This window comes from Bison bison, unplaced genomic scaffold (genome assembly GCF_000754665.1).
Source record: "Bison bison bison isolate TAMUID 2011002044 unplaced genomic scaffold, Bison_UMD1.0 scf7180017859821, whole genome shotgun sequence".
Taxonomy (NCBI): domain Eukaryota; kingdom Metazoa; phylum Chordata; class Mammalia; order Artiodactyla; family Bovidae; genus Bison; species Bison bison.
In genome coordinates, this window is record NW_011490393.1 from 16169 (window position 1) to 30597 (window position 14429).

Genomic DNA, 14429 nt, shown 5'->3' on the forward strand with positions numbered 1-14429 from the left:
GGTTTTTTTTTTTTTAACTTTCTTGGGGAATCTCCACACTGTCCCGCACGGTGGCTTCACTTTACGCCAGCCGCACGAGGGTCCGCCGTCCTCCACGTCCTCACCAGCGCTGGGTGTGTCTTGTCTTGCTGACGGCCATTCTGACCGGCAAGAGGTGGTATCTCACCGTGGTTTTGCTTTGTGTCCCTGATAATCAGTGATGTTGAGCGTCTTTTCACATGCCTGTTGGCCATCTGTGTTTTCTTCAGAAAGATACCTGTTCAAATCCTCTGCCTGTTTTTAAATAAGATTGTTAGGAGTTTTTTTGCCTTCTTTGAATTATTTTTTTAATTAAAAAAAAAGTTTGTAAACAAAACTCATCATTGGATGTGATGTATAACTCTCATGTGGAAAAGGTCTGCAGTGCGTGCGTGGCTTTTCCCGCACGCCCAGCCAGCCAGCTTCTCTGCTCCCACAGGAACCAGGGTCTCCCACTGCCTCTGCATCTTTCTGGGGCGAGTTTGTGCTGTCTCTGGGTGTGCCTAAAGCAATTCACAGTATAACGGCTTTTCTCTCCGCTTTTTAAAAATGGGAACATGCGTTCCCACGAGTTGTTTTGCGTGTTGCTCTCTCTTTCTGCCTCAGAACCCCCGTTGTCTGGAGGCACCGCGGTTTCCGTAGTGTGCACTCAGGCCGTGTTGGCTGCTTCTCTCTTTGGCTGTGATAGCAGGACTGCGGCAAGAACGGTGGCCGGCGCTTTCCTGCGTGTGCGAGTAGACGGAGCTGCTGGGCAGGGGGAATGTGTGTCTCGAATGTTCATAGACAATATCAAACTGCTTTCCGTGAGTGCTGTACCAGCTCACTCTCCAGCCCACAGTGCTCGCAAGTGCTCGTTTCCTTGTTATACCGAGTTTCTGATAACTGCCAATCAGACAGGTGGAAAATGGTCTCTGGTATAGGGTTTGAAATATGAATTGTAAATACATTTATACCTAATTTTTGTTTTGGCTTTGCTGTGGTGGCTTCTCTTTTAATTTATACCTGTGCATTTTGTGTTATATAAACTCTAAGCTTATTTTTTTTAAGGTGCTATAGTATTTGGCAGGTTCCACTTTTTAAAGTTAAATACTTTCTCTACTCAGAATTTCTCTCAATGTGTGATGTGAGGTGTGGATTCAGTTTTTCCCAAGTATGTACTCAGCTCTCATCCCCATTTATTACATTATCTAGCTGTTTGCCTTGACTTAAAAGCCGCCCTTGTTGTGACGTGAATTCCCATGTTTTGGCGTCTTCTGCCTTTGTGCGCTGGTTTGTTTTCCTGTCCATGACTCAGCACCATGTGACTTTCATTATTTTGGCAAATCATTTACTATCTCATAGAGTTAGGTCACCTTCATTTGTCTTACTTTTTTTTACAGCTACTTTGACTTTTCCATAAAGATTTTTTGAATTATCTTTCCAGATTGTTGACTGAAAAAATAAAAAGCACACCATGCCAGCTGTGCTGTGCTTAGTCACTCAGTCATGTCCGACTCTTTGTGACCCCGTGGACTGTACCCCACCAGGCTCCTCTGTCCATGGGGTTCGCCAAGCAAGAAGACTGGAGTGGGTTGCCATGCCCTCCTCCAGGGGGCGCCCCCAACCCAGGGATCAAACCCAGGCCTCCCGCATTGTGGGCAGATTCTTCATTGTCTGAACCACCAGGAAAGACAGCTGTGAGTTAAGTTTTGTGTGGGGTAAAGTGAGGACTATGGCCCGGGAGATGGCCTCTCGGCTATCTCTGAAACTGCTCCAGAGAGGTGGAGGGAAGGTCAGGATGTGTGGGATTTGGTGAAGAGGGGTCATGCAGTCATCAGGCGCTCATTTTGGCAGAACATTGCTGCTAGCCATGAGGAGCAGATGCCACCGTTAATGATTTTAGTGCTTTAAAGACATGAGGACTTACAAGAATTGGGCTCAGAAAATCTTCTGAAAACACCTATCTGAAGGCATGTTTTTCTACTTTTTCCCGGAGCACAGAGCGCCTCATTCCTGATCTCCACCCTGAACTCCTTCCAGGGGGGTGTTGGAGATCAATGGCTACAGCAGCTTGTGACTTAATCCCTATAGAGCAGATGGCAAGCTCCAGCCTTTAGTTGGCAAGATTCTAAAGGTAACGGATTGTTTACAGCGGAACTTCAGTGCCACTTCTTTCTGTTCCAGCAACAGGCGTGGTTCCTCATGTGATCACGTTCTTTTACAACCCTCCAGGTGTATTTATGAGTTCTCTTCACGCAGATCTTGCATAAATCTTACTTACTGGGTTTTGTTCCTCTACATGAAGAGGACTGATCTGTGCATGTCTGTGTGCGTGCGTGCATGCGGCTGCTACGACCTTCTCACTGTTTGTAGTTTTAAGCCAATTCTCTGGGTCTTTCCTGATACACAGTCAAACCATCTGCAAGTAATAATTTCACCCGTGCCTTTCCAGTAATTCCCAGTAAATTAAATACCTTTAGGTCCCTCCTGTTTGCAATTGTGTTAACAAGACTCCAGATTTAGCATTTAGTACTGGTGGTAATGGTTGTATCCTTGCCTCTCCTTGTCTTCCTTCCCTTTTAATAAACCAAACAGCTCTTTTCACTGAAAAGCAACAGAGCAGGGGCTGGGGAGGCACAGAGTATTGTGTGCTGGGGCCACTGGCGTTTCAGGGAATCAGGTAAGACACGGGCTCTGCAGAAACAGCATTTTAAGTGTGGTAAACAGTGGGCAGAGGGTGAACACTAGCAGCCCCTTCACACACCCTCCTTGTCCCACGGCCCCAAGGTCAAGCAGGCAGAACTCTTTGGTGTGGCTCATTGTAGATCTTACTCCAGATGTTAACAAAGCGCACATTCCTGTAGAGCTTAGGAGCTCTGTAGATACAGGTACAAACAGGGATTTACTCCTTCAGAGGAGCTTTCAGGAGTCTTATTAACGACCATGTCACTTCAGGGTACATGTTATAACTTACCAGTTCCCATGTTGATTTAGCTTTGTCTCCATCTTTGGTTTCAATCTGTGAGTCAATATGTCTGCATGACTCTGGATTTCCTGCCTTACTAAAAAGTGCATCCACACCCACACATATAAAACATCCCCATTTCCCCGACGCTTGCACACCTCTGCTCTGCTCTCACCTTTAAACTCTACCTGGAGTACACGTGGCCCACACACGTGTTATCTGTTTACCACTCTCAGCAGCACACAGAGGCCGCGGTGGGCTCCACACCTGGGGGTGGCAGCCTGCCTGAGACACAGGCTCTCCTCCTTGGGGGCTCTGGTCAGCACACAACCTCATGCACAGAAGGGTCCCAGCCAAGCTTTTGAGTGAAGGTGAGGCCCGGGGAATCTGGGCCCTGGGATGCTCTCGGCCGTGGTGCCCAAAGGTGGGGCCGGCTCTACTCAGGCCACCCTGAAGGCCTGTGTGCTGGGGGGCCACCCTGAGCCCCCCACTCCTCTCTGGTCGCTTGGGAATTACCTGGCCCCTCGTGTTGTTATGAAAGGTAGAAACAGCCTGTTATGATGAGGTTAGAGCCCAGTGAGGTATGAGGAGACCCTCAACCACCAGTTAACACTGGGCAGTGCTTAGGCGAGTCGTGCTCCTGGACAGGAACCCACCGAGGCCTCGTCTTTCCGTTTAACTGTGGGGGTCCTGCCTCAGGGCCCAGCCCTGCTGCTGCCTGAGCCCACCCCTGCAACCAGGCCTGCTCCAGAATTGCTGAGGCCACAGCTTTTTCAGAGCTGAATCGAGAAAATGGCTGTTTCCTGCATAAACCATGGGCCCCCTCTGCAACCCATGTGCACGCAGAGCTGAGCCCCCGTGGCCGAGCTGCAGCCCTGCAGCCAGGCCACCCGCGGCCCCCGGCCTCCCGCCCTGGCCTGGCAGCTCCCCGAGGCCTGCCTCTGGCCAGCGCTGCGGTCCCCTATGTATCATGCACTGGAGCCCCCTCCCCTCCGGTCCTCCACACCGCCTGCAGAACTCCTGCTCCATCGTCAAATCCCCGTGACGCTTTGCTCACCTGCTGCCCACATGGGCGAGGCCCCCGCGTCTGGGCAGTGAGGTCCGTGTGCCGTGGGGCTGCCCTGAGCTCACTGCTCTGTCGTGCTCCGTGTTAATCATGTGGTTATTTGTCCCTCCTGGACTCTGGCCCCTCGAAGGTGAGGACCCTAGCTGTTCCTCTGTGTCCACAGTCTGACCCCAGGGCCCACCCCCCGGTCAGGTCTCAGTGACCTTGCTGGGGGGCGTCCAGGCAGCAGTGTCACTGTGGGGCTGGCGGGCCATGGATGTCCCGCTGAGTGGGAGCCTTTGTCCTGCTTCCCAGGCACCCTCTCCAACCCTGGCTTCTTCAACTATGGCGTGGAGGCCCACAAGGCCTACAAGAAGCAGTCTCTGAGCAGTGACATCATTGAGGAGCAGAAGAAGCTTCAGGAGGCCGACCTGGTGATATTCCAGGTTGGTTTTCCCTTTCGTTGCTGTACCGGCTCTGTGTGCAGACTCTGTCCAGAGACGCTGCTGGCCACGGTGTACGGCCCCCCGCGCGGGTTCCCTTCCCCCTCTGGGAACGGATTGTTGCCTGTGTTCGTCTCTTTTCCCTGACACTGTCATTGGACGCGGTGTTGGGGCTTCTGTGGGGACCACAGTGGCTCCAGGGAGACCTCCCTGCTGCAGTGTGGAGTCAGGCTCAGCTCCTCAGAACCTCTGGGCCCAACTCCCAGACGCCACGTCTCACCCCAGGCGGAGAGGGGGCAGGCTCCTTCCCGCACCCTCCCCCTGGCCCCGTGGTTGGGGTCATGGTTCTGCTGCCCCAGAGCGGGCTCAGTCAGGGGCCCGCAGTCGCGACGTCAGGGGGACCCAGAGCCACCTGCGGCAGCCACCAAAACACTGTCAGCCCTGCCCGCCCAGCCCGCTGCCGCCGCCACCCTACACACCTCAGAGCAGGGGGAAGAGCTGCCCACGCGCGTGCCCCCAGGGGGCACCCGCCTGCCCAGGCCGGGGAGGGGGCGGCACCCCCGAAGCCCCAGGTGGACGGACACCCCAGCACCCCCTCCTGCTCCCCCGCAGTTCCCGCTGTACTGGTTCAGCGTGCCCGCCGTGCTGAAGGGCTGGATGGACAGGGTGCTCTGCCAGGGCTTTGCCTTCGATTTCCCCGGCTCCTACGATGACGGCTTCCTCAAGGTATGACCCCTACCCACCGGGATGAGGGACCCTTGTCCATCAGAGAAGGACGGGGCATCTCAGCAAGTCACCTCTGGTTTGCCTTTGTTAACCAAACTCCCACGGAGCACCATCTGTGTGCAGGGCTTACACGGGTGAGAAAGCACGGTTCCTGGGGTCACAGCCCTTTCCTCCAGCAAAGGGTGCAGGGTGTCCACGTCCGGCGGCGTGCTCAGCCAGGGGTCTGGGGCACCTGCCCTGCAGCGTGGACTCGTGCCTGGCCATGCACCTGTTCTCCCCTCAGCACCTGGACCCATCTTGAAAGCAGGATAACCCAAGTGGATGGTGGACCCAGCCGCTGCACAGGATGTGGTAGCTGTGGATTTCCTGTGCAAGCAGATGATGTTCAAGTTCCAAAAGCCTCAGAAAACAAGCGTGCACAAACAGAGCGCTGAGACGTGAGAGGCGTCTCAGGCCGTGAAGAGACTCAGCCCTTTGCTGACCAGCCCCGGGAGCCTGGCCCCGCTGGCCGCAGGCGTCATGCACCCTCCCAGCCAACCCCCGCACCCACACCCCCGAAGCCCACTCTCCCAGCATCAGGCCCGTTAGCGCTGTCCATCCAGCCCACTCCCTCTGGCTGCCCCTCCCCCGCCCTGTCAGATGTCGCTGTCGCCTGCCGCTGGGCCGGACAGAGATGGGAGTGTGTGTCCGTCCATTAGGGAAGGTGGGGCGGGGGAGCTGGCCTCGGTTTCCCTCCAGTCACTATAGATGACCCTCCCTGGGTCCACGCCCAATCCCGTGCTGTCCTCCACAGGGGAAGCTGGCCATCCTGTCCTTAACCACAGGCGGCACGGCCAGCATGTTCTCCAAGACTGGGGTGAACGGAGACTTCCGGTACTTCCTGTGGCCCCTCCAGGTATGCGCCCCCCACACACAGCTCTCCTAGCTCCTCCCGGGTGAGAGGGGGGCCTGAAGGCCAGGCCATGCTGACTCCCCTGGAAGCAGGATATCATAACCTCTTAGCCTTTTGGATGTTTTACTTGGCAGCCCTGAAAAGGTTGCCTGATGGAGAAAACTCTGTGATCATGAGAACCTTTGATGCTATTTGGCCAGAGGCCGAGCCGAGCCCGGTTGGCTGGTATCCGTTCTGGGTAAACAGGAGCCGTGAGGTGGCTCCGTGTGTCATGAGCTTCAATTCTTCCTGCTTTAAAACTCTTCACATTTGTTTCAGTTTGCAAAAGTACATATGGGAACAAAGAGACTGTGAAAAAGAGAAATTCAGTTCTCTTAATGCCTTTGAAAACAATCACTTTCAATGATTTAATGTATTTCCTTACAGCCCATGTATATTCTTTTTAAAAAACATTTATCCACGTATTTATTTGGCTGAGCCAGGTCTCCACCAGGGCATGCAGACTCCTCAGCTGTGGCATGCTCACCCTCAGCTGCAGCACATGGGATCCAGGCGCCTGCACGGGGAGCATGGAGTGCCGGCCACTGGGCTGGCTGGACCAGGGAGGGCCCTGTGTTCTTACACATGTCCATTTGATGATTCAGCCTATCATATTTCTTTCCTTACATGAACAGTGCACCGCAAGTACTGCTTCACATTTCTTGTTGTTACACCTAACACGTGTCTTGAGCAGCCTTCCGTGGTGGCACATTTAGCTGGAATAGCCTCATTCAGGGCTCCCTGGTGGCTCAGTTGGTAAACAATCCACCTGCAATGCCGGAGACCCTAGTTTGATTCCTGGGTCGGGAAGATCCCCTGGATAAGGAATAGGCTACCCTATTCTACCCTACAGTATTCTGGCCTGTATAGTCCATGGGGTTGCACAGTCCGGCATGACTGAGCAACTTTCCCTTTCATGAGTTGCCATAATTTACCTAAGCAATCAAAACAATAAAACTTAGTGTGCGACTCAGCAGCAGAGATTAGACAGCTGTGTCGGAGCCACCCAGCACTCGCTGCCCCCCAGGAGCGGCCAGGCCCTGAGGCTGCAGGGCAGCGCCCGCATTCTCGGCTCCCTGGTGGTGGGAGGTTCTCTGAGCTCCCTGGAGGCCAGCTGTGCACGTTCCCCCGGTGACTGAGCGTCGGGCGGCTTCTCACCGCGCTCCCCTCTTTGCGCTGTAGCACGGCACACTGCACTTCTGCGGATTTAAAGTCCTTGCCCCTCAGATCAGTTTTGGTCCTGAAATGGCGTCCGAAGAAGAAAGAAAGAGGATGGTGGCCTCCTGGGCGCAGAGGCTGAAGACCCTCTGGGAGGAGGAGCCCATCCAGTGCTCGCCCCCGTGGTACTTTGGGCAGTGACGGAGGCCACGCCACACTGTGGGGGCCACACGGGAGCTGTGACGCGTGTAATGCCACTCAGGCGCATGTAATAAAGGATGTCACGACAGCCAGGGTGTGACTGTGTCTCCAGGGTCCTGCGGGCTGGCTCCCACCCCCCGCTGGCTGTCCCAGATTCTCTGCTGAGGGGTGGCAGGTCCTTCTCCCAGGCTCGCTTTTTGTTTCTAATACCTTTCCTTCTCCTTTATTCAGCCTTCGCAGGTAGTGTTTGTCTGTAGTTTTGGCACGAAACTGGATTTGTTAGATATTTGTTTTATTCTGCAACTGACTTGAATTTCTGTTTTTCAGAGGAAAATGTAATCTGTTCACAGCTTGTGTCGTAGTGCTCTGTTTAAACTTCTTGTGCATTTTTCTTTTTATATCATGAGTGTTAAGTTTTAATTGAGCACTACTCAGCATCTCTTTACAATTCCTGAGGGCCGGTTACTAAGTGAGGGCACCGGCCTTAGTGAGAAGGCGTCTGTCAGTGTACACGAGTCCCGGGAATGGGACTGGCCGTGGCCCCGAGGTGCGGGCACATGTAGCCAGCGTGCCTCCCCGCCCCCCGCCCTTTCTCTTCATGGTCGTCATCACTGCCCAGGACGGGGCCCTTCTCCTCAGCAGCCCCACCACCACCCCCATCACACTCCCAGCTGCACCTCCTGGTCACACGCCCTCACCTGCCTCCTCCCTGTCCACCCCCCTGGCCCCACAGGTGTCTTCAGACCCTCCTCCACCCTCATTGTCTTTCTCCTCTTCACCTGATCCACCACCAGACGGTGTTCCGTGTTCTTAGCTTCCCTTCACATCTTCATCCCTCTCTCAGAGCTGTCATCTTCGAATCAGATTGATTTTTCAGGGTCATTTCTTTCTGCCTTTCTCGACACCATTTTCTTCAGGCTTTTTCAGAGCGTCCCCGCGTTTTCTTTCAGCGCCACCATCCCAGACCCTCTCTGGGGCTGTCCCCCCAGGTGCCTGCTCGGGGTCCCCTCCAGACTGTTTGCATCATCTCTTTTGAGTCTCGGTTCTCTCGAGATCGTTCTTTTCAAACCGTTGGAACTGGCTTCTTCAGACACTCTTTGGGCCCTCTTTTTGAGCAACTTTTTCAGACGCATCTTCTTCAAAACCTCCCGTCTTCTGTGTTTTCTATCTTTCATGTGTCAATTCTTTAAATGCCGTGCTTGCTGCAGCTTCTTCAGCCTTCATCCTGGTGTGCTGGGATGTTCAGGCAGGACCTTACATAGGAGACCCTGTGCTTTGAAGCAAAGATGGGGTTTGAACACTGACTGCCCTTGTGGCCTCAGGACACTGAAGCAACCCTCGTTCTCTTGGGGTCTCCTCAGCCTGGTCCCATCCTGGGACAAAGGTGTGAGAACCACCAAATTTCCTTCACATGGAGGGTTTGAATCTAGCCACCAGTCTCCTCTGTGCCCTTGGGACACAGGTTGTATCTGGACATCTGTCCAAGAGGAGGAGCTTCCTAACTGGCCCAGACCTTGGACACACTCCTCGGAGGTTTCCTCTGCCCCCTTCAGCACGTGTGGACCATCCTCAGAATCCACACAACAAAGCATCTTTGATGATGTTGGCTCGGTCACAGCTCAGTCACAGCTTGCTCGGGACAGTCCTGCGGCTTTTATTGAGAGACCACTTCCTGGGGAGCTTGCACCTCTCCTGAGCCTCGTTCTGCCCTTCAGTATCCAGGCCCTCGCTTGATTTCTTCTCCATGCGGAGATGTTCACATGTGATTCACTCTTCAGAAAACGGCAGCGCCATCTCCTGTTAAGATCATCTCCTTGGTGGTCATGCTGCGTTGGCTAGAAAGGGCGTGGAAGGCTTTGCTGCGATGTCTGGGGACAAGCCAGCCATCAGCCCAAGGCCTTTCTCCCCTGCTCCCCTGCTCCTGAGGTTGGGGGTTTGGGTTTTCTCTGCAGAGGTGTCTCGGCTTTGCTACACCATCGTGTGTGTCTGCAGAGGAACCTGACCGACGCGCCATCACGGAGAAGCCAGGTAGCCTGATGTATGGAGCTGATGTCTTCAGCAGTGTCGGGGAACCAGCCTTCTTTCCGGGGGTGTCATTGGCTGCTGCCCAGGAGATGGATTTCTCTGCTGGGATCTCCTGGGCTCACAGCAGGGCACCTGGGCTCACAGCCACTCAGGTTCAGAAACCTGGCAGAGGTTGGGGCAGCACTGAACAGAGGCCCTTTTTGAGAAATGGTGTACAGAGACCCCATGGCGAGTTCATCGTGGGGAAAGAGGAAATCTGAGCCAAGTGCCCAGCCCAGCAAGGGCCCCATGTTTGTGGGTCATACGGGTGCTTCCACAGAGTTTCTGGTTGAGACTGAAATCCTACTGAGACTGAAATCCTACTGAGACTTCCAGTTCCTTCTCCTGGCAGATGGCAGATGAGATTTCTCAAAAGGCCTCCTGCAGCACTGCCCCCACAGCCCATTTAAATGCAAGAAACACACTTCTAAAAACACATCTTAGGAAACGGGGAAATGTCCCAGCTCTGTCCACCCTCCCCCCGCAACACACACAGCAGCCTTGTCCCATAACAACACCTAACGAGCTGCTGGCGGCAGAATGGACAGAAATACGGACCTTCCGGGTCACGTGCTGACACCAATACCCTGTGTTAACGAGTACTCTCTACTAGCAGTGCTCTACGGCACCAGTATTCCAGCACAGAAAGAAGCGAGAGACCAGGCCCTGGGTGTGTGCGCTGGGGGCAGCTCAGTTGAGACCTCGCATAGAGAGGGCTGCCCACCTGAGAAGGAGGCCCTTCTCACAGTAAGACAGGACGCTGAGCTGTCTCCGTCTCAGCTCTGGGTAGAAGAGTCTCTCTCCTGCACTGTGGGGTCCTGGAGTGGGACTAATTCTGCCCGCATCTACAGAGCAAGGGGAAATCTAAAGAAATTAAGTGGGCCCACTTAATTGGTAAAGAATCTGCCTGCAATGCAGGAGACCCCGATTCAATTCCTGGGTTGGGAAGATCCACTGGAAAAGGGAAAGGCTACCCACTTCAGTATTCTGGTCTGGAGAATTCCATGGACTGTATAATCAAATGGGCTCACAAAGAGACATGACTGAGTGACTTTCACTTCACAATGTCCTCAGCAGAGGAAGAAGTCAACAGATTTGCTCCAGAGAAAAACATCATCTTACGCCTGTGAGGATGCTCCCTGAGCAAGTCAGCCTCACAGAAACCCCCAAATGGCCAAATACATGCAGAGACCGCACGAGATGAAAATCAGCAGAAACACCAGGTGGTAGATTTTACCACGCAGGAGCTTCAGATATCAGTGCTATGAGATAGATAACACAAAGTAACAGCGTATAAGGTATTTAAAGAAATGGAAATGGAATCAAACCTGAGCAGCAAACAAGAGACACTCAAAAGTGACCAAATGGGTTTGAAAAAATAGTGACTAGGTGAAGCAGTTGGTTAGACACGGATAGAGAGAGAGTGGATGTACGCACTTCAGGCATAATGTCGAGTGTCACAGAAGATCGCGTGACCAAGTGTACAAACACGCCAGACACAAACTCATCTGGAGATTCTACTGAGGTGGTAGAATGAAAATGAAATATTCAGAATAGGAGTGTGATGGGAGGGGCACAAAGGTCTTTACTGACCTTTGAGAAATCAGCTATGACAGCTATACATTCGAAATCATTTGCAAAAGTAACAAGAGTCAGTCTAGGTATTTACTGTTGTAAAGCCTTCTGAGGGAATGAGCTGAGAGAGTTGCTTTTTCAGAGCCTACCGTGGGAGCCCCAGGGGCTGGGTGGGCTCTGAACCATCTAAGACGTGACTGTCTCAGTGGACTAAGTCCAGAGGCTGTGCTAAGTCCAAACCTGACTGTGACCCCCAGATGGCCGGGTCAGAGACACAGTGCTGGCGGGCAGTTCAGACTTCTAAGCCCTTCACCTCTTAGGGGTTATAAGTGAAAACCCCTAGAAAACAAACGAGAATTTTGTGCAGTTTGGGTAGAAGTGGGGAGCCCAGTGAATAAGGGCATTTAAGGACCCATGGGATTGACTGGAGGAACACGAAGGATTTGTGCCCAAAGCTGGTGCCGCAGGTGGCCTGAGCTGCTGCTGGAGCAGGGCCCTGCCAGCCCAGGCCTTTCTGTCCACCCCTCCTCTGAAGACCGTCCTCTCCCAGCCCACGGCCCTGGGTTTGGGGCTGGCAGACAAGCCAGAGCTCACAGAGGGCCCCTTTGGCAACATCCATTTGGGAACCCTGAATAAATTCTTCAGGAAGAAGAAAACCATCTTTCCAAGAGGTGGCAGGTTTAGAAGCATGGGCTATTGGAGATGAGGATGAAAAGCCTTGACAAGAATTTTACTTGAATTTCAAACTCCTTGGAAGAATGACCTAAAACATTTTTGGGTTATGTATGTATTATCTTTTTAAGGTCTGATGCAGAACAAGAATTGATGATGTAATTGCATCGCTCTGTCCCCCAGCCCAGCGTTTGGCCTTTGGTGCTGCCCCCTGGCATGGGGCTATTTCCCATTCCACCTCCTGGGAGGACGAACATCCTCACAGGGGCATCCGAGAGTCCAGAGCCCCTGGCCTGGGACAGCGAGGCACAGGACAAGCGAGCCTGCAGGCCTTCCCAGGTCCTGTGCCTCTGTGGTCACCCTGCCATCTGAGTGTAATGGGTCTCAGTCTCGGGGAGCTTAGGCCAGTCCTTCCCACTGTGGGTTGAGTCCAGGACTGGAGGAGAAGACAATACAATCAGGTCAATACTTGTCGGGGTGTGACTGTGGCTGAGGGCAGAATCAGTGCCCCATCAGCCTGGGTCTACAACGTGAACTTCTTTTATCTTCAGAAGAGCACAAAACTGATCACCTAAAATAACAAAGTTAGACAAGATTTCTAATGGTTTGCTTGTTTCATCATGAGAGGATGTGACTTAGGCTGTCCTATTTTCCAGGTGTATGTGTTGTGAAATCGAGTGACAGTGAACAGTGCAAGTTACCGCTGAGTGTGAACGATCTCTGTGTTAAAGAGTGTGCACTGAGCAAGCCTTCCTGCTCAGCTGGGTCGCAGTAAGGCTGCTGATGCTTTTCTTCTTCCTTGAATTACCACCGAGAGGAATTTTTTCCCGGGAGGATTTCTTTCCAGATTTAGGTAAGAAGGTGGTCACTGTCCGTGTCTTTCAGTGGATCCCTGAAGTGCCCCGGAGGTGGCTGAGCTGAGCCGGCAGGGCCGCGGCTGTACCGTGCCATCTCTGTGTGGTGGACACGGAGCTGAGGGCTGCAGAGAAGATGCCTCTGGTGAGTTTACAGTTGATATTTACACCCATTCTCTAAAGGTTTCCCTTCTTTTTCTTCATAAGAAATTATCCAGCTGTGACCACGTGTTGAACGGCAAAATAAGATCCAGGAGTGGGGTTTAGGGAGAGGAGCTGGTGGTACCCCCTTACATTTCAAAGCCATGAACATCCGTTTCCAGTCCAAGTGCAGACAAATGAGCCCTTTGAGCTACCGACTGACCAAGCTCATGGGCCTGAGATGGGCTTTCAGCGCTGCTGGACTAGACCAGTCTCATCTGACCCGACAGCTTGTACTGGTTCTGTTTGCTGTCCTCAAAAGATGGAGCACCTAGCACAGACGTTTGCATGAAGTACGTGTACGCACACGACATTGTTCATTAACACAGCACTACCTGATACCTCGAGCCTGTAGGTCACAAGTGACTGGAAGCTCTCATAAGGGCAGGTTTTCTCATAAATACAAGACCTCATGCTCCGTCATTCTCCCTCTCTCTTTCCTATCCAAATAACAGGTCCAAAAAAAAAAAAAAAGGACAGCAGAGTTTTAAACTTAGAATATCAGAACAGGTTCGGACTTTGCCCACTCAAGACAAAGCATGCTCATAAACTCTTAGGCACGTGCTCCACCGCTAATGGTTCTGATCTCCGACTCTGCCATCCTGGTCCTGCCAGATGGTGAGTCTGGGATGTTGAGCAGGTCATCTTCTCAGCAGCTTGGTGTCAGCGTCTGTAGGATGGAGATAACAAGCTTCAGGCTTGTGTATTTTACAGAAAAGAATGTCTCTATGCAGCAGGCATTCCGTGTCGTACACCATCTAGTACTTCACACGCGTCCACACTTAGTTGTTATTGATGTCCGAGTCCACGGGAGGGTGGTCCTGGGGACACAGTCAGAACCGCAAGGACCACAAAGTTGATGTTCTGAGTCTCCAAGCCAGACGCAGCTGAGGCTTCTCAGTCAGCCGCATTCCTTCCACCCAGCTGTGGCCAGCTTGGACCTGGCCTTGCCACCATTGTCCTGGTCCCTGGGATCCCAGGACTCCTGCCCGACAAGGCTGGAGGATTGGAGGAGAGTCCCCCTTGTCTCTGTGCACCCTGACGCTTGTCCCCTGCTCGTGATCTTCACACATGGACACTGGCCTGAGAGAGTCAACATCTGCCCACATATCAATTCTCATCTGAGGTGCGGCCACCCTAAGCCATGGAGCCCCCTGTGGCAAGCCCCCTACCGTACGTCCTGGCCTTGGGCCTGTGGAAGAGCAGACGAGCCCCAGGGTGTCTGGGTCTCCAGTGACTCAGAGGGAAGGAAGCCCCGAGCCTGGGCCTCTGACCCACTCCCCAGCACCGAGGGGGACGGGCTGGGCTGGGCGTTTGCTTCCCTCTGGTGGCGGGTGCTGGAGGGAGCAGGGACCAGGTGGCCTCCCTGGAGGGGCTCCGTGACTCTCCCCCGTCCCCTGGGTTCCTCCCATCCCAGTCTATCATGAACACCCTGTGCTGGGTGTCACCTCGGCTCTTCCCCCAACTGTTCCCTCCCCTCCTTCATTCCCAGGGGTGCAGCGCAACAGACACCCCAGCCCAAGCAGGTCCCACTGAGCTCACCTCCTCCCGACCCTGCTCCCTGCGGCAGGGGTGTGAGCCGGCCGTCCCCCATCCG

The 14429-nt window shown here is 53.5% G+C and overlaps 1 protein-coding gene across 1 annotated transcript; it reads left to right on the plus strand.

The window, feature by feature from the left end:
• The first annotated feature begins 3361 nt into the window (after positions 1 to 3361).
• On the plus strand, positions 3362 to 7554 carry NQO2 (NAD(P)H dehydrogenase, quinone 2). The gene is made up of 6 exons (XM_010831425.1): positions 3362 to 3386; positions 3809 to 3927; positions 4172 to 4453; positions 5063 to 5176; positions 5970 to 6071; positions 7290 to 7554. The coding sequence occupies exons 1-6, from the start codon at positions 3362 to 3364 to the stop codon at positions 7464 to 7466; spliced, it is 819 nt and encodes a 272-aa protein (XP_010829727.1). The 3' UTR covers positions 7467 to 7554.
• Positions 7555 to 14429: the final 6875 nt, after the last annotated feature.

Coding starts and splice junctions, on each gene's coding strand:
- NQO2 (XM_010831425.1), top strand. CDS start 3,362: ATGCTCTCGGCCGTGGTGCCCAAAG. Junction 3,387..3,808: donor CTCGGCCGTGGTGCCCAAAG/GTGGGGCCGGCT, acceptor ATGTGCACGCAG/AGCTGAGCCCCCGTGGCCGA. Junction 4,454..5,062: donor CCGACCTGGTGATATTCCAG/GTTGGTTTTCCC, acceptor GCTCCCCCGCAG/TTCCCGCTGTACTGGTTCAG.